General features: G+C 45.5%; 1 protein-coding gene across 3 annotated transcripts in view; it reads left to right on the plus strand.

Annotated features, from left to right (window-relative positions):
* The first annotated feature begins 783 nt into the window (after nucleotides 1-783).
* The window catches only part of PDZK1 (PDZ domain containing 1), a 40,317-nt gene continuing 21,259 nt past the window's right edge, over nucleotides 784-19,841 (plus strand). The window contains exons 1-4 of one of the 3 annotated variants that reach the window (XM_077842525.1): nucleotides 1,003-1,446; nucleotides 14,031-14,093; nucleotides 17,628-17,839; nucleotides 18,723-18,972. In XM_077842525.1, coding sequence (XP_077698651.1) covers nucleotides 17,630-17,839; nucleotides 18,723-18,972 — 460 coding nt within the window. In that variant the 5' untranslated portion in view covers nucleotides 1,003-1,446; nucleotides 14,031-14,093; nucleotides 17,628-17,629. Of the gene's footprint in view, nucleotides 862-1,002; nucleotides 1,447-14,030; nucleotides 14,094-17,627; nucleotides 17,840-18,722; nucleotides 18,973-19,841 lie in introns of those variants that run through there. The other 2 variants (XM_077842526.1, XM_077842524.1) reach the window with 2 other exon arrangements.

Consider the following 19,841-nt stretch of genomic DNA (forward strand, 5'->3'; position numbering starts at 1 on the left):
CAAATATCTGAAGAGCTGCTGTGTAGAATAGACTCAGAGTGGCTCCAGAGGGAACTTTTAGGATTTATGGGCAGAAGTGAGAGACCTTTTGACTCAATATTTTAAAAATCTCTAAAAACAATATAATAACAATTATTTACAGATGACGAAGGTAAGTGAGACTCAGAGTTAGAAATGAATTACTCTAGATCAAACACCTGGGAAATGGCAGAGTCACATTTGAACACAGGTATCCTAATCTTAAATCAAGATTTTTCCATTCTTCTTCGCCACTTAGGGAGAGACACAGGAGGCCCAGGGGGCATGGCAATCCAGGTGGACATAATCTGATTTGAGTTGGCTGCTCAGATGTTTATCATTTTTGACCATTTACCCTCTGGCTTGGGCCAGGCCTTTCTTGGGAAAAGCTAAGGCCCAGCCAAGACCAGTAGCCCAGCATAGGTGGAGGAGGATGAGATCACCCTGTCCTCAGTTTGGGGTTTGCTTTGCCTTATTTCCTAGAGCAATTTCTTGCCCTGATTTCCAGTGTGGGCTGAGAACCCAGGTCAGTCAGAAGCCTGGCTCTCGGTCTGCCTGTGTGGGTGTTGCTGATGGGATCGGCTGCTGCTCCAGGGCAGCTGGGGCAAGGGGCCGAACACGGGGCCCCTCCCCACTGCCCAGGCAGCCATGCTGAGGAGCTTGTGGAAATGCCTTCCACCTTCCCCTGCTGGGCTTGCCTGAGAGGCTCTGAGTGGGTGGCAGTGGAAGACAATTGTTACTAGGTTAGAGAATAGAACACAGTACCCTCAGGTAACAGAAGGGAGTGAAGAGAGAACATGTAAGAAGAGGAGAGGTCTGGGAAATAAGACCAGGGTTTTGCATGTAGGTAAAAACTCCCGGGGGAGGAAGAAGGGAGCCTGAGGGGTTTTGCTCCATTTACTGTGGTTTGTTGGCACACAGGCCTTCTACTAGGTAGGGGTCACAGAGGTTCCTGCTCCCCATGGAGGCCTGAGTGGGTGAGGATGCTCAGGTGGTACCCCAAGCCCTGACCCTGGAACAGGGCACAGTGGAGCTTCTTAATGCATTGAGTGTTGGTTGGTGTGACTGACGCATCTGCCAAGGGAGAAAAGCAAAGAAGGCAGAGGCGCCTCCTCCTCCTCAGCTGCCCCTTCCCTCCTCTCCTTTTTCTTCTTTGGGAGGGGCAGGTGAGCAACAGCGTCCCCATGGGGTGAAGCAGGCGGGCCCAGCACTGGGCTTGCTGCAGATGTCTCAGCTTTGCTCTGCTCAGGGCCCACCAGCTGGCAGGAAGCAGGACAGAGGTCACTTGAACTCAGACCACAGGTCGCTGTTAAATACATCAGCTTTTAAATCAATCTTTGTTCAAAGTCCAGTGAGTTCCAAGACTGGAGCTCACTAGCAGAGAGAGAACTTCCAGAACGGACTGGCTCTTCTTCTTCCCAGTTCCAGGTAAGAACTGACTCTGTCCCTCTGACTTAGGGCGCCAGCTGCTTGGGCCTGAACCACCTTCTTTCTTTTCCTTTCTCCTTTTCCAAGCAGTAGCTGGCTGTCCAGGGCAGAAGGGAGGCTTATGGGGAAGCCAGTGGCCCTTTTATGATGGTGGTGGTGGTCGGTGGGGGTAGGTATGGGCCACACTCTGAGGTTCTCTCTGCTTGTGATGTCTGACCCTTGCAGGTTAGGGTCTGCTTCACAAAGGAATTGGTAAACTGATTTACCAGAAAAAGCTTTCCAAGGGTTGCCTGGGAGTTTGATGTGCAGCCAAAAGGGAGTGTGACAAAAGACCTCCCAGGTCACCAGGGATATACTCCTCGGAGCTCCCCAGTAGGCAAGGGCTTTGTGTTTTAGAGATTTTCTTCTGGAAGCAGCCCTTAAAGAATAAAACCTAACTTAATTTTCCCACTGGATAATAAAAACAGACACCTCCTCCTTTCATCACGTTATAGCACTAAGAAATGAAGAAAAGACAGTGGGTTTCTAGGCTGAGTTTTAAAGCAACTTCCCCAGGCTCTACCGTTTGGAGTTTATAATTTTTTGGATCTTGTGTGGGTCTGAAAATTTTTGTTTCTTTAACATTCCAGATGATTCTGGTGTGCAGCCTGGTTAGAGAACCCCTGGCCACTTCCTAAGCAGAAGAGTCCAAGGGACTTAAATATGAAATTCGTCTAAGGGCTCACCAGCCAAAGACTTTTCTGGTCTGGGCTGGTTCCTTCCTCCTCAGCTGTCTCTGCAATGTTGCACCGACGTGCTTGCTCTCGGTTCCGTATCCAGAAGTCACAGGAGCTGGTTGTCTAGTCACCTGTAGTCACATGTTTTCTCCTGCGGCAAATAACTCAGGGACTTTGAGTTTGTGTGTTATGACTAAGTAAATTGTTCTTATCTTTGGCTTTTTTGCATGTTCTTTGCACCATAAACTATGAAGCTGCTAGTAATGATGTCTTGTGTTCTGGCCAGACAGTTCCCTCTCCTCCAGGGGAAAGGACACAGGACTGGAATGCAAAGAGCTTAGGCTGTGGTTTGGTTGTTAGTGACAGACCATTAGACAAGTCAGCCAACTGGAGCTTCAATTTCACCATCTATCAGTGAGGGCCTCTCTTTCCCCAGGGCTGTGCTGAAAATAAAATTATAAACAGGATGAGGGGATTAGAGGCACAAATGTAAGGCATGTACATCTCCTGTGTGTGTCCAAAGGATCTGTGGGAAGAAATAGGCTTGCAGTCAGTTGGGGCACCTTGTCCTGGTGTTTGCATCTCAATGAGCCTCTCTTTACTCCTCTGTAAATCAGGAGTTGGGACTAGATCACTGCTAACATCCTCTCCAGCCCACTGGAACTTTAAGTATGAGGACCTCATAATCCTGCAGCTTGGAAGGCTGACTCCTTCTTGTCATTTGAGTATGAATCCAAATGTTACCTCCCCAGGAAGGGCTCTCCAAGCCAGCCTCTCCCTTTGTCCCACCACCGCATCTCCATCTTTCATAGCCTTTGTCACCAGAAGTCCTCTCGTTTACTTTCTACTTGTCACCCTTGCCTGATGTCAAGTTTCAGGAGAGCAGGGATCTTGTCCTTTGTGTTACCTGCTGCAATCCTCATTCTTAGGATGTTACCTGGCATAGAGTAGATGTTTAGATATTTGGTTAAATTGAAGTTAGTGTGGCAGGGAATGAGCTGAAAGGATAGAATCATGGTGTTTTGATAAACTGCTCTTAAGAAGAAGATGCTTAAGAACTCTGATACTCTCAGATCATCTAAGATCCTGGGTTTGATCATGTGGGAGATGTGCATCTCTGGTCACATCTTGGTTAAATGATTTTCATATTTGTTGCATAGGAGTTTGATAAGAGTAGTTCAACTAGGCATGTTTCCTCAAGATCTCAGCAACATCTGTCCTTTGTGTTTCGTGAGGAACTGCCCAAATTTTCTTAATCCTGTTACTTGGTGGTCGTGGCTAAGTGATGAAGAGCATAGGCATCGGCACTGGAAGCCTGCACTGCAAGCAGACACATTCTTCTTCTCTGAGACTCTTTGTCCTCCCCCATCAGATGGGCACAATAGTACCTCATTGTAGTGTTGGGAGGACTAGATGGGAGAAGGCACGTAGGGCCTTGCACACCATAGGTGCTAGTGTTCTGATGATCTTCAGACAACTTTGCAATAAGCATGACCCCAGGAAGGAAGGAGCCCAGGCAGTGGCAAGGAGTTGTGATAAATAGGAAGGATAACCACTAGGTAACTTGATGGCAGCTATACAGTTTGCTCTTGGTCTGAGATGGCCTCCAGCTTCTGAGGCTCTAAGCCTCACGTGACACAAACACTGAAGCTCTTCCATAATCTGTAGGAATGAGCCTACGGTGCTTCCCAGTCTAAACTGACCTGCTTCTTCCTTTCCACGTATACCTATTCTCTGGCTTTCTGAACCACTCACCATTCCTGAACACACCTGTGCTGTTCCTTTTACCTAGGGTGTCTTCGGTCCTTCCAGTCTAACTACTTGTGTCTCCTAACACAGCATATACCTCACCGTTGGGAGGCTGGGGAGATGGTGGAAGGAACCCAGACTCAAGTGGGTTTGAATCTAGGCTCTGGGGCTTATCCAGATAGCTATGGGAAATCAACTGAACTTTGTAGAATTTTTTTTTTTAACTTGTGGAATGGACCATTAGGATTAAATGTAAGCTCATGAAAGGCACCTTAAGCTGGTGATTGGCACTTGGTAGAGCTCAGTAAATATGTATAACAATAGTAAGACATTTTCTTTTAAATATTCCAGCACTCATGCCACTGTTGGGTAATTATGTTTATAACTTTCCCCACTGCACTCCTGGGCTCTGTGAGGGCAGGACAGTGTCTTGTCTGGTTAGGGCCTTGGTATCTGTCTGCCCCATGGTAGGAACAAAATATAACTTGTTGATTATAGAAATGATACTTGAAATTCAGACAATGGAGTGATGCCTTCAGACTGTGGTGGTCAGGAAAGGATTTGTGTTTAACTTAACATTTGGACTGAGCCTTGAAAATGGGTAGGTTTTTAATTCATCACTTGGAAAGAATGTTTACTTAGGATCTACTATGAATAAGTAATCAGAGCGAGGAAGGTACTCCAGGCAGAGCAGGTGGCATGAGCCAAGGGTAGGCTGGGTGTGGGTGACTATGAATAGGCCATTTGGGTGTCTGCTGAGGAGCCTAGGGTAATGAGGTAGGGCTGGATTATGCTGAGGCTCATAGCCTGAGCAGGGAGTCTGGATTCTGCTTTTTGAATGATTGTTTTGTTTTTATTTATTATTATTTTTATTTTATTATTTTATTTTATTTTATTTTATATTTTATTTTATTTATTTTGAGAGAGAGAGCAGAGGAGGAGGAGGAGGAGAGAGAATCTTAAGCAGGCTCCATGATCAGCACAGAGCCCAACATGGGGCTGGATGTCACAACCCTGAGATAATGAGCCCAGATCAAGAGTCAGACACTTGACTGAGCCACCCAGGTGCCCCTTGAATGATTGTTTTAGAACCTGACATGATGACGGCAAGATCTCAAGGCAGTGAGTGGGAGAGCCTGGAGGCGGGAGAACTCCCTAACATACGTAAACAATGAATGTGTAGAAAAGCAAGGTCAAGAGGTCTTGTAGAACAAGATGCCAGTTTGAGGGGATAGCTCTGTTCCAGCCAAATCTCAGGACGGTTTGGCTATTTTCAGGTTTTTTTCAGCTTTACCAGCAGCAAAAGGGTATCCTCTCTAAGGGCATCTTTGTTCCTACAAAATATTGACTCTGTCTCTCTCCCAGCTTGCAGAACTCTTAGGTAAGCAAGTCAAGTGTGAAAGACCTTGACCTCCAGCCCAGAGTCCTGCCATATAGAACAAAGTATCATTCATGATGCCTGGGGGTTGGGGGGTAGTATTTAGCGCTGGCAGGCCAAATGAACTTTGAGATAAGCAGATTCATTCCTTATCATAAACGAGAAATAAGAATTACTCACTGGGCCTGGGATCATTCTTTTCCACATAATGCTCAATGGAATGCACTTCATTAATTTCCCACATGTGAAATCTCTTGCTGGCTAAGACCAAATGGTAATTGTGACAATGGGAAAGTAAAGTTAGCAAATACATATTTTAGGGCCCCACTTATCCTTCTGTTTTTGACACTAATTCTTTAAAATGAATACACTTGAGTGTTTGAGTTTCCATAGGTCTTGCTTCTCCAAGAAGGGATCCAGGTGGCCTTAAATGTATTATCTGCAGCAAAGACATAGGATCTGCTCTAGGTGAAATGTTTTTGAAGAAAGATGAAATTGAATGGCCTTTATCTCTTCCTTGCTGGAGACATCAGTCAATACCAGCTGCGACACAATGGGTTTCCTCTTATGCTGTCTGAAGCAACTGCATGTCTGAGGCTCTGAGGCTGGCCCTGAAAGAAGGTGGACATGCCGGCCCAGGGCAAGAGGAGGGCACAAGGAGGCCCTTGGTCACGGCCGACGGCTAGCAGGGATTCTTGGCCCATTCACAGGTGCTGACTTAATCTCTCATAGTCTATACCAACTGTGTTTTTCTGACAGAAATCTAGTGTTTTGCTTGTCTAATTACACAGATGCACACCAGTAGTGAAGGAACAGCATTCTCTGTGAGGGCACAATGTGCGATTTGCCCAGCCAAACTTCCTGGGAATGTTGCCTTCTCCTTGCTGAAGTTCCAAGGGTTTTATAGACCAGCAAGGAATTCAGTGCAAAGTGAATACCATCCAGGTTGAATGTTACCCTGGGCTCCCACCCTATCTTCCTCTCATGACTTGATGAAACGGAAATAATTTCCTCTATGGTACATCCTAGTTATACAGTCAAATATCCATCCACAGTCACGATGACTAGGGTTAAACATTATTTACCTGCTGTCTTGCTAAGTTTTTGCTGTGTAGTTTTTCATGGCTTGAGTGTTGGTTACATAAGAGCCTTTTGAGGAGAGACCGTTTTCTTTGTGGTCTGGTACTTAACTGCACCATTGGTTCCCAACTATTAGATAAGATGGTGCTGGATCCATAGTGTTCGTGACTAGCAGTTGGGTACCATGTTTGTAGAATAATCCTGCTGCATCCTAGATGGAAGACAGTCCCTGGGACCCCTTTCCTGATGAAGTCATTGTACCTGGTTGTCTGTCACTGACAGCACCCTTCTGTTTTTCTGCCTCCAAACAGAATGCATTTTTTCCATACCCTTTCTTTAATCTTTTGGAAATTCAATGATGCTGCCTGGCAAATGAGCCTGTTCGCTACTTATTCCTTGGCTACCATGGTCCATCCCCGGAGCAGCTCTCCGTATGTAAGGTCACGCTTTCCTCATTCTATCTGCTCTACCTTTCTGTTCGTTGGTCCCTGTGCTGGTTACCTGGTACACACACCAGTTAGAGCTCAGCTGCTTCCAGGGGTGGCACCTCCTGACCCACTTAGTCTTGAAGTTTTATAAAAGCTCCCAAGAGGGATCCCTGGGTGGCGCAGCGGTTTGGCGCCTGCCTTTGGCCCAGGGCGTGATCCTGGAGACCCGGGATCGAATCCCACATCAGGCTCCCGGTGCATGGAGCCTGCTTCTCCCTCTGCCTATGTCTCTGCCTCTCTCTCTTTCTCTCTCTGTGACTATCATAAATAAATAAAAAAATTAAAAAAAAAAAGTTATAAAAGCTCCCAAGAAACTTATACTTCCTTGATATATGGTATTTGGTTCTATTTTTGCAATTCCCTGGCTTTCAGGCTTACATGATACTTCTGGGTTCAGAGAAATCTGAATTCATTATATGAGTTTTGTTTCATGAGGAACAAGATCTGCAGCCCTGACTTTTCTGACAGCTAATGCTAACTTTATAAGGGTGGACTGCAAGCAGCAGGTAGAGAATCGCTGGCCTGATGATCAAGGTGCCTGGGGATCCCCAGCCCATCCCTTCCAGTCTGCTTCAGAGAGAAAACTGGAAACACTGCTCAAGTGTTCTCACAGAAAGAGGGGTTCCCATGGCATCGGGGCTCCCACCAGAGGACAGGAAGACGATGCACATGTATTGACTTCTCTGCCCCAGATACTGTGCTTAGATGCTTTACATAGTCAATCTTAAGTAACCTTCACTGTGTGCATTTCCTATTCCAGGTGTACTTCTGTCTTCAGCTCAAGGTTAAGGAAGTCACCCATGCTCTCACAGCTAGTCAGTGGTGATGCTGGAATTACAAACTGGGTTATCTCTAAAACGCTTGTTCTTAGTGATGTCCTTTACCCAGACTCAAATGATTGTGGGACAATGGAATAAAAATACTGATTCCCTTCACAGCAGCTACACACCTAGACATTTCTTTTAGATTTTTCATGACTAGAAATTACTCTGTTCTACAGGTCTTTTAAGATGACTTTTAAGGTGACCCCCCTAATTTTTGAAACTACTCATTCAGTCTCTTCTTCCTTCTCCCCATTCATCCTGCTGAACCAGTCCCTAACACACTTTATCTCTCCAGCCCTACCTTCTGTCTTCTCATACCTGCCAACTCATGTTGGTCTAACATTCCAGCTCTGTGCTCATCGTATGTATAGAAATCCTCATCTCTGAGCCTTCTGTTTTTTAAACATGTCAAACCCGAAATTAGGATAAAAGTTACTACTTTCTCCTTCTATTCTTGGCGGACACTGTGGTGAGAAAAGCCCTGAGAAGCCATTCTGATTGGTCTGTTATCAATCAATGAGATCTACCTATATATCTAATGGGGGAAAAAAAATCACCCTAGGCTGTTTCTTAGAAAAATGGATTCGATTTGTTGACTCATTGTAGTGAAACAATGCTGTGGCTATTGGAAATCCTTTTGGCCAGTGGTTATAAACTGCCAGCTCAGGGTCTCAATTCTGTTGAGTTTACATGGAGTTTCTTAAAGATTTGAAATAGAAAAAAAATTGAAATAGCTGTCAGCTTTTTACAGTGGTGACATTTTGCATAAAGCTGGATTTCCAGATTCTCTTGAGAAATTGGGAGATCCGGCATTCCGGGTTCCTATTACCTCCCAGCAGCTGTCTTTTGGTGCTAATAGCAGCAAATCCACAGGCCTTTCTTGGGCACCCTCAGCGATTTGTCAGTTTGAGCCCATTGGACATTTGGGTCCATATCCTCAGAGTTCCTGGTTTGTGTCAGTTACTCTGCGGGAAGAATTGAAGCTGAGGTAAGTGACTTTATTTTCCTCTTTATCTCATTTTTTAAAAAACTTCTGCCCCAGTGGAAATATTCCATCCCATCGGGGTGGAACCCATTTCCTATGCTCCTCGTATCCTCCCTGATACATCAACATACTGCTCATTTTCTTCACCGTGAGAATAAAACCATCAGCCCTGCTTTCCCCTCAAGCTGCTATCCCGATTCTCTCTGTCATCTGTTTTGAGATGTGTCTAGATTCATTGCCTCTATTACTAGCTTCTCGAGCCTTCTCCGTCCTGGACTTCCATGTTCTAAACTTAGTGACATATTCAGTTTTCATTCTCTTTACTTTGTAATGACGTCATTTTGCCTTGCTAATCACTGAATCTTGAAATTCTTCTTTTAGTTTGACTATGCCATAAAACCTTGGCCTTCTGATTATTCCTTCTCTGCTTCCTCTTCTGGTTGCCTGGATATAGGGTTACTCCAGGCCTTATCCTGGGCCCCCATCTTTCCATGTTCCTACTTGGGGGGTGGGTTTCACCTAACTCTGTGGTGCACACCCAATCCATTGTCCCTGAGCTCCAGCCACACTCCTATCTACCTGCAGGATGTTCTGCAAGTCCTCTGATTTAAGCCCATCTCAAATGTGGCTGTTGCATTTGTCATGGTGACACCATGTTTTAATGGTGTCACTTTTCCGTTAGTGAGCTTGGTTTTCTGACCCCTTCCCTGTGCAACACCCAGCCCAAGTAGAAGACGCATTAGTCTCTGTGCAGCTATAACAAGAATACCATAGATTGGATGGTGGAACGTGTGTGTGCATAAGCAGCAGAAATTTATTTCTTTACAGTTCTAGAGGCTGGAAGTCCAGGATTAAGATGTTGGCAGGATTTCTTCTGTTGGCAGGCAGAAGACTGAGGCCTCTCTCCTTGGCTTGCAGATGGCCACCTTCTTGCCATGCGCCCACATGGCCTTTCCTGGGTGCATGTACTCCTGGTGTCTTGTCATTTTATAAGGATTACTAGATTATTTCCCCAACCTGTGACCTTACCTACCCTTCATTATCTCTTTGTTAAAGCCCAATCTCCAAATATAGTCACCTCAAGGGTTAAGATTTCAACATTAAGAATTTTGAGAGGGACCTGGTTCAGTCCATACAGAAGGGGAGTCTAGGGTTGAAAATAGGAAAGATGTCAGAGTGGATCAGCAGGAAACACTGAGGTAAGGCAGCAAATCTAAGTAACAAATGACCTTTATGGAGCAGTGACAGAATGAGAAGATGGCTCCAGGGCTGTAGTATCCTTGTAGCTCAGAACGGAGAAGAGCCAGAAACACAGAAATAATTTTGAACAGAAACTCAGAACTCTGTTCAAATAGAGCTGTGGCCTCAGCAGACTTTACTGTGCATGTGCCACCGAGTGCAGCAGAGGCCCCTTCCTGATGAAGGAGAGGCCACAAGCAAGCAGCATGTGAGTAAGGGAAGCCTATGTTAGGGAGAGGACCAGGGACCCCTGACACTGCTGGGGGCCGCAAATCTGTTGTATGTCCTGCTCACCGGTCACCTAAGTGTTTTGGACATTTGTGTTATGAAAACTGTCCCGTCTGTGGCCACCTGTCATGGAGAAATCTGAGGGAACGGGATTGAAGAGTTGATACAATCCACCCTCACTGTAGTTCTTCCGCCACTGTCACCTCCACTCTACTCTCACAGCTGCCATCCTGGTCCAGGCCTTGCTGCATGTGAGGAGGGTTATTACAACAGTCTCTTGGGCAGCCCAGGTGGCTCAGCAGTTTAGCCGTCTTCAACCCAGGGTGTGATCCTGGAGTCCAGGGATCGAGTCCCACATCAGGCTCCCTGCATGGAACCTGTTTCTCTCTCTCTCTCTCTCTCATGAATAAATAAATAAAATCTTTAAAAAAAAAAAACAGTCTCTTACCTGGACTTCCCACAGTGTACCTTTGCTCCAGTTCATCCCACCTGCTATTCTTGGAGCCCATCTCTGGTCCTGTCATTCCTCTGCTCATAAGCCTTGAGTGGAGTTTGCTGACCACCAAACGAAGGCCAGATCCTTGGGCTGGCATTCAAGGCCTTTACAGTCTAATGTGTCACCATGACAGAAAGTTGGCTTTCAGTCATGTTGAGTTTTTTTTTTTTTCATGTTGAGTTTTTAACTCTTTTTTGATCATACACAAAAGCGTTCCCACTTCCATACCTGATGTTCACATTCTCTGTTTAGAATGTTTCTTCCTATTTGCATACATACTGAAATCCTACCTATCTGTTGTCAAGGTCTACATCAAGTCCTCCCTAATCTGTGAAGCTTTTTTGAATTTGTTCCATGTTGGAAGTCTTATGATATTTATCCTCTGTTCATACTGGTAGCTATTTTTGTACTAAAACTTTTCCTTCACCTCTATTCAACTATAAAGTCCCTTGAGAATAGAGTGGTTTTCAACTTTATTCCATCAACCACTTATGAGTGTTTTGCATTTGAATGTGAGCCAATCCAAGGTGGCATGGACAAATGAAATCAGGTTTGGAGTCATAGGTCTTGATGTTCAAGAGAAAGTTGAAGGACCTTTGTTCATGATCCTAGATAGACTTTACCCAGTCCAGTATGTTAACTGAAGAAGCTAAGGGGAGGAAGAGGTTGGCAGGGAACAAGAAACCATGAGGTAGAGCTGGCAGGTGCTACTTTTCCTTAGGAGCTCACAGGATGACCAGTAGAGCCTCAGATATGAATGGAACTTGAAACTCTACCCACAGGGTGATGGGGGAGGAGGCATGGCCTCTGCTTTTAAGGTGGTTAGATTTAGGGGATGGGGAGTGGCCCCACAGATGTAATTCCTAGAATAAAGAACACATGGAAGCTGTTCAAGGTTTTTTTTCATCTGCTTGATTCTGTTTGTCTGGCTCAAAACTGGGACTTGGGAAGGGAGGCGCAAGGCACAGACTTAAGGTCACCATACCGTCTATACTGCTGGCCAGGGCATTGGCTATAATCAGAGCTGGATCCCAAGGACTGCATAGTGTGGCAAGGGCCTCTCCTAACTTGCCCCCTTGGTTTCTCCTGTTGAGTAAAGGTGAGCTTAAGGTAGCTGTTAATAGTTCACCCAACCTTGACATTCTTCTCTGACCCAATGAGGGTATTATCCCAAGACTGAGGAGAGAAAACAGCAGTTAGAAGCAGAAAGGGGTGGTTTTAAGCACAAATGTCTTAAGCTAGTGGAGGGGGTGGTTTCTCAAAATGGGCATGTTCAGGTTTCAAGCAGAGAGGTTGAGTCTGTAGATCTGAGGTGAGGCATAAGCATTTATTTTTACAAATCTCTGGGGGTCACTGGGAATTGAAAAATAAAATCTGTAAGGTGAACGTGAGGGTTCAGTGAGATTCTGTACCATGCCTGACACATAGTGAGTTTTCAAATGGCAAAGTGATTTATTATTGCAGGCATCACTTGAAGGCCTATAGATTTATACTGTTTCAGCTAAATATTTCTGTTCGCTCAGATAAAACCAGATGGTGCCTTTGGGCATGAGTGGACAACTCCCAGGATTGAGGAGATAAATGAAGATCCTATAATTCTTGCTTTACTTTACTTTTCTAGGAGCTGTCCTTTCTTTTCCTTCCTCAGAAGAATTTGCTCTCTACTGACTTGTGTTGTATCTGATCTTTAGCAACTTCAGGATTCCTTTACCAAATAATACCTGGATTCCTTTAGCAACTTCAGGATTCCTTTACCAAATAATACCTGGAAGCTCACAGGTGTTAGACAAATAACTCTGTTTTGGAGTAGGGAATGTTTCAGAGACTTTTGTATTGGGAAATGTTCACTTTTGTACTGGGAAACTCTTTGTGTTTTTGTCAGGCTCCCACTGACCTTGAGACTCTCAAATATTGTTAGATCATAGATTTTTGATGAGTTAAGTGGCTTTAAATTTCTTCACTCCCACCCCTGTTTCCTACAGTGGGTAGACTTATGAGTATTCATGCCTAAGATAGGTTGCTTTTTTTTTTTTTTAAGTAGGCTCCATGCCCAATATGTAGCTCAGCACAGGGCTTGAACTCATGACCCTGAGATCAAGATTTGTGCTAGGATCAAGAGTGAGTTACTCAACCTACTGAGCCACCAGGCATCCCTTTAGGCATCCCTTTATGATAGCTTTTATTAGAAATCTCCACTTATAACCATTATTATGGGATGGAGAATTTTCTTATTTATTTTTATTGGGGTATAGTTGACACAGTGTTATACTAGTTTCAGGTGTACAACATAGTGATTCGACAACTTTATATGTTATGCTGTGCTCAATTGTCACTACACAGTGCTATTACAATACTATTGACTATATTCTCTGTGCTGTACCTTTCTTTTTTTTTATAAAATTTTATTTATTTGACAGAAAGAGAGAGAGAGAGAGAGCACAAGCAGGGGGGATAGCACGCAGAGGAAGAGGGAGAAGAAGGCTCCCCAGTGAGCAAGGAGTCTAATATGGGGCTCGAACACAGGACCCTGGTGTCATGACCTGAGCCAAAGGCAGACGCACAACCAACTGAGCCACCTGGTGCCCCATGTGCTGTATCTTTCATCCCCATGACTTGCTCATTTCATAACTGTAAGCCTGTATCTCCCACTCCCCTTTACCCCTTTTGCCAATCCTCCCACACCCTTCCATCTGGCAACTATCCATTTGTTCTCTGTATTTATGGGCTGTTTCTTCTTTGTTCATTTTTTAGATTTCACATATAATGGAAAATGTTATGGTATTTGTCTTTCTTTTACTTATTTCCCTTAGCATTATACCCTCTAGGTCCATTCATGTTGTGGCTAATGGCAAGATCCCATTCTTTTTAATGGCTGAGTAATATATACATACATATATATATATAATATATATCTATAAAACTGGCTATTCTGACAGGTGTAACAGGATACCTCTTCTGGTTTTGATTTGCATTTCCCTGATTAGTGATGTTGAGCAGTTTTCTTTGGCCATCTGAATGTCTTCTTTGGAAAAATGTTTGTTCAGGTTCTCTACCCATTTTTAAAAATCAGATTATTTGAGTGTTTTTTTTTTTTTTTTTTGGTAGAACAGAGAACTTTTTGATGTGCAAGGTGTCAGGGCAGGCATACTTCACTACAAGTCCCAGTGACATTGGAATCAATTGAATGGAGTCTCCCTGCTTTCCCAGCTAGTTCTGCTAAGGAGAGTCCCACAGCCACCAGCCCCATGCACGCAAACAGAGGGGACAATGAGATGACTTCTCAGTGGTGGCCAACTGAATTGAACTCTCCTGGCTTTTGGGTCTTGTTATGTAGATCATGCTCCCTTCAGCAACAGCTCCTGGCTCAGACTTCTTCTTCTTTTTTTTTTTTTCTGGCTCAGACTTCTGTCCTGTGTGCAGGCTGCTGGTGAGTGGTGCTGACTCGGGGCCAGAGACCGGCACAGGTTGGTGGCTGCCTGGGAGCTGAGAAACCTTGGCCTGCCTTGGGTTCCCTGAGTCTCATCAGCTATTTCTTTCCTGTGGAAAATAGCCCAGTGGCTTCAATTCTTTCTTCTCTGGTCACATCCACAAGTCTCTGACACCTCTGTTGTCATTGTCCTGCCTTCCCAACTTCTAAAGTGTGCAGAACTTTTCTTCTTGACGGTAGCATGTTATTCTCTTTCCTGGTAGCAATAATCTAATTCCTTTGGAAGAAGGTGGAGTCTAAAGGTATGATGAATAATTAAGATTGATTAAAAACATCTTGGGGGGACAGTGATGCCTGGGTGGCTCAGTCAGTGAAGCATCTGCCTTCTGCTCAAGTTGTGATCTCAGGGTTCTGGAATCCAGCTGCTGGTCAGTCTCCCTGTTCAGCAAGGAGTCTGTTCCTTCCTCTGCCTCTCCCCCTGCTCATGCTTTCTCTCTTTTTCTCTCTCAAATAAATCAATAAAATCTTAAAAAAAAAAAAAAATCTCTGCCTCTCAGCTCTGAGTCTTTGTTGTCCACTAGCCAGCACTTTGTTCTCTTTCCCACAGACAAGCAACTTTGTTGCCAAGAATTGACTTTCCTCCCAGAGCTCAGCAGTGGCCTAGAGCTTTCTTTTATTTCCAGTATTTTATTTTGGCTATCTGAACTGGGGGTAAAGGCTGCTGAAGATTTAATGGATTCCAGCATTGGATGATTGCTCATATGGTATTATAGAAATCCTTACACCTTCACTAGTTAAATACCTGTCCACCATAGGGGTCCAATCTGGATTTTCTCAGGAAGCAGAAGATGGGGTTGGGGGTGAGGAAACAGGAATGAGTATCCTTAAATACAAAGATCTTTCCCATGAGGCCCTGTGTTCCAGAGTCCCAGGCATGTTTGTCACAAAGCAGTGATAGTCTTGCTAAAGTCATGGGTCCCAGCCCTGACTTAGGGGCCAGTGTAACACCAGACGGATCCAGGTCTGGAGCTGGACCAGAGCCCAGGCGTTGGGATCCTAGTTGAATTGTTATTTGGCAAGATGTCAAAGGAAATAGTTTCAGGGACCCAAGGGCCCCATGGGAGGGCCCGGCTTCTGGGGTTTTGGTCTGCTTTTCTCTGTTGCTGTGGTTGAAGGTGTTAAATATCTCATCAGTGTGGGGTGGGCACTGTCATTAATCCTTCATGGGCTGCATTGTGGGGAGGGGCTGATGTGGTGGCAGGAGGGGGCAGGGGGTTCAGAGTGGCAGCTGTTTCCCAGCCAGCATCCGAGGCTTCAAACACGTAAGTTCAGATCTGAGTGATTGCTGTCTGGCTGTTTGAAAACTTTCACCAAACAAATAAACAACTTGGGGTTTTGCCAAGAAATAGAGCTGTCTTTCCTGTGTGTCTCTGTTGAGACCTAGGAAAATGTTATCCCTTCCCCCTTGGGATAAACATGAGACTAGTCTGGCTAGCAAGGTTCACTTTCTATCCTTACAGATCTTCAGAGAAAGAGATTATGATCCTGTGGCTACACCCAGAGTGTAAGATTGCTAAATTTTAGGGGAGGGTGCCTTAGACACGAGCATGAATATGCTGATGGCAGACTGTCTCCTCTTTTGATGAAAACACAGCATTGAATGGTTTTTATTTTGATTATAAGGACATGTTGCAGATTTTGTAGGACATGGTTAAGGTTTCTCCATCATTACCCCCAAATTTCAGAGGGCTTTGGTGTTTTTCAATTTTCAACCCTATGAAACTGAACATTGAGAAGGATCTAGAGGTGAGTTTGGGGATAGATGTAGATTTGAGCTGGAAAATGGAACTGATACATGCAGGTCAGATGCTAAGCAGAAAGAGAAGTAAAGGTTCAGGGATCCCAGGTGCCTGCACATGAGGAAGCCCCCCCCCCACCTCTGGTGATGCCCAGTCCCCTCCCCCCACTATCCTTCCCCATTTCTTCCCAAAGTGGTGTTTTCCTGGTGAAGGGTCATGCTATGAGAGCTGCTAAGCTCTGCCAGGGGTGGTGGCCAATGACCACAGGATTGTAGTTCTATTTTTCTCTTCCCTGGAGATGCAGTGGGGAGGGCTCAGGCCCTGGGCCCTTGGCCAGAGATCACTTGAAACAGTGTCTGTTTGTTTGTTTCTTTGACTGCTTAGTTGTTGGTACCTCTGGTGGCATGGCTGGGAGGCTCTGCTAAGACTACTATCTGCAATGGCCAGGTTGTCAGGCAGCGGGAGCCTTTCTGCCCAGTTTGTACTGTATGTCTCTGTGGGCACGAAGGTCAGAGATGGCTCTGGAATCACCATGTTGTGGCTTCTAGGGAGCCTGGAGCACTTTGCCCTCTCTCCTCCACCCCACCATCCATTCCCTACATGGTCATCTGTTCCTGTCCATCCAGGAGGGAAGGCACAGACAATTTATTCTCTGATTTCCTGGTAGGGAACTGTGATGAGCCACACACAAGGCTCACCCTGTAGGTAGTATAACCAGCAGAGTCCAGCCTTCTGCTTTTGGGCGTCTGCCTTGCACCTGGCGCTCTGGCCTCCAATCTTATTCACCTATAAAAGAAAATGCTTAAGCGAGGAGGGATTGATGACATTGGCAGGAGCCTTCCCCATAGGAACTGGGTGCCAAAGGCCCAGCTGGTGGTTTTTACACTTGTCCTTTCTTCTGTGGCCCAGGACCTTGCTCCAGAAGTGGGGCAAAAGGACGGGCAGGAGGGATGGAAATGGAAGCTGCTTCAGGCGGGAGAAAGTGGACCCGGCCACAGGAGTCCTTTCTCCATGGGCCATCCCTACTCTGCTCTGACTAGAACTTCAGGGCTCCTGGTCAACCACTTTCTCATCTCCTCTCCAATAGATCAGGCCAGCTCTGAAGGGGTTGTTTCTCTGTTTTTAATTGTTTGAAGCCTTCCTGATCCTGTCCTACCTCACTTGACTCTGACTAGTCCTTCAGGTCTTAAGAAGGTCATTTTTTCCAGGAAGCCATTCTTAATTCTGCTCATCCCAGTCCCTACTTCCAACACCCTTTATTATATTCTGCTTTATCACTCTGTTTTTCCCTAGCGTATCATTCACCATGTGTTGTTGTAAAAATATATTCTCTCTGATGTGAGAGGCAAAGTATAGTTCCGTCTTGTCTGCAGATTTATCCTCAAGGCCTAGTATTTGGGAGGCTCTCCAAATATTTGAATGAAAATGGGCTTGGAATTTCTTAAAATTTTTAGGTCAGATGTTAAGACCTACTTTCTTTAGATCAGGGGGACTAAGAGGAATTTAGTTTTGGAGTTACTGAGACTGAAAAATCTGTCCAAGACCCAGCCAAATACGTGGGTCTGAAACTCCTGTAAAAAGGACATCCTTGGGGAAATAGATTTGGAAATCATTAGCAAGTCCTGGAAGGCAGCCTTCTATCCTCCCAGTGTTGCTATGGCCTAGGTTTAGCGTGATTAGAAGAATAGGATTATGAGAGATGGAGGACAAAGCTTCTCTCTCCTAGTAGATTTTTCTTTCCCATGGGTTTATTCATTTGTTTCCCATTCCAGAAATGGCTTCCACCTTCCATCCACGAGAATGTGAGCTGTCTAAACAAGAAGGGCAAAGCTATGGCTTCTTCTTACGAATTGAGAAGGACACTGATGGCCACCTGGTCCGGGTGGTTGAGAAGGGTAGCCCAGCAGAGAAGGCGGGCCTCCAGGATGGAGACCGAGTTCTTAGGATCAATGGTGTCTTTGTGGACAAGGAAGAGCATATGCAGGTGAGTGGGACATCTGGGGTTCTTCTTCTAAGATCTCTCTAACCTGGGCAGCCCGGGTGGCTCAGCGGTTTGGTGCCGCCTTCAGCCCAGGGCCTGATCCTGGAGTCCTGGGATTGAGTCCCACGTCGGGCTCCCTGCATGGAGCCTGCTTCTCCCTCTGCCTGTGTCTCTGCCTCTCTCTCTCTCTCTTTCTCTCTCTCTGTCTCTCATGAATAAATAAACAAAATCTTAAAAAAGAAAAATCTCTAGCCTCCACATCTCTGCTGATTAGTTTTTGGGATCATCAGAGATTTCCCGGCTGCCACTGGCAAGGCAGACACCTTTATGGCTATACTTTCTGCGTGCTAATCAAATCCCCTCCAAATTAACTGGAAACTATAAAAGTATTCCTGGATTGAATAGTGTCAGAGCCAATAGGCATCATGTTTTCTATATGCCAGGAACCATGCTAGGCAATTTCATATTCCTTATTTTGTTGAATACAATCCATGAGCTACATATCACCACTTCACAGAAGAGAGCTCAGAGGCTCCGAGAACGCATGCTAATGTGTTCATGCAGTGAACACACGTGAAGGTCTGACATCCCAGTTCTGCCTGCCTCCTAGTGGATGCTCTTTTCAATATACCATGCTGTTTCCATTAGTCCAACTGGGATTGGGCCCCACTCTAGGTTCCACCAGTGCTAGAGCCCTGCCCCTCCAATCAGCACCTAGATCTTAGGAGGGATGGGGTACAGATGGCTGGAGCACTACCTGTTGACTCTTTGGGCTCCAGAGGTCAGCATTCAGAATCTCTAGGTCCCCAGAATGAGCCAGATGGTGAACATCCTCTATGGTGGCTGATGGGGTTCTTGGTTAAAGTTATCTTTTTCTTCCTTCTAGGTTGTGGATCTGGTCAGAAAGAGTGGGAATTCAGTGACTTTACTAGTCCTGGATGGGGATTCCTATGAGAAAGCAATGAAAAAACAGGTAGACTTGAAAGAGTTGGGTCAAAATCAGAAGGAGCAGAGCTTGAATGATGAGAAACTGTCCCCCGTGGTGAATGAAGGAGCACAGACTTGGACCCAACCCAGGCTCTGCTACCTGGTGAAGGAAGGGAACAGCTATGGCTTCTCTCTGAAAACCGTCCAAGGTGAGCTTGAGGGTAGGATTTTCAGGAGAAAGATATAATTGTTTAATGACTTCTTTGACGAAATCTTCAGATGCTGTGATTATCCAACTGCAGCTCCTCCCTCCCTCCCTCCCTCCCTCCCTCCCTCCCTCCCTCCCTCCCTTCCTCCCTCCCTCCCTCCTTCCTTCCCCCTCCTTCCTTCCCTCTTTCCCTTCTTCCCTCCCTCCCTGGACCTTCCCTTGCTTTGACAATTGTGCAATGAGGAATCAAAACACTGGAGCCAGCACAGGGTAGGGAGGACCACTGGGCACTCTGTCCCCCAGTGTTTGTTAGGCTGAGCCTTGGAGGGCAGGGGGTTAGAGGACCGCAGATCCTTTGTTATTATTTCCTCACTTCTTGAGGGTGAGAGTGGAGGGGAGAAGTGGGAATAAAAGGCAAGAAAAAGAAGATTCTTCATAATAGCTACTTTTGAATAAGGATATCTTTTTACTACTGAGTGCTCAGGTGATCATTTATTCAACACATTCTTGAGTATGTTGATATGCCAGACCCTGTTATAGTTGCCAAGGATGCTATACTAATCCCCACCCTCCTGTGACACTGAAATAGTACCTTCCACTGTGGCCCAGCCTCAACTGCTCTGAGATGTGTCCCTGACTTCTGAGAGGTACATAGTGATTTGAAAAGCCCCAATCATCAGGAAGTACTAGAAGCTCTGTTTCTAGGATTTCAGAGATGTACGCTGACCTTTGCTCAGTTGACTGTGGTTCTGTAATGGTGTCTCTGGGATTTAGGTTGGAGCCATAGAAGCTATATTAGCCTTTTGGTTCCACCTTGAATGTTGCTCCTCCCACATTCTTTCTGATACTAGAGAAACACTGGTCTTGGGT

Source organism: Canis aureus, chromosome 12 (assembly GCF_053574225.1).
Source record: "Canis aureus isolate CA01 chromosome 12, VMU_Caureus_v.1.0, whole genome shotgun sequence".
Taxonomy (NCBI): domain Eukaryota; kingdom Metazoa; phylum Chordata; class Mammalia; order Carnivora; family Canidae; genus Canis; species Canis aureus.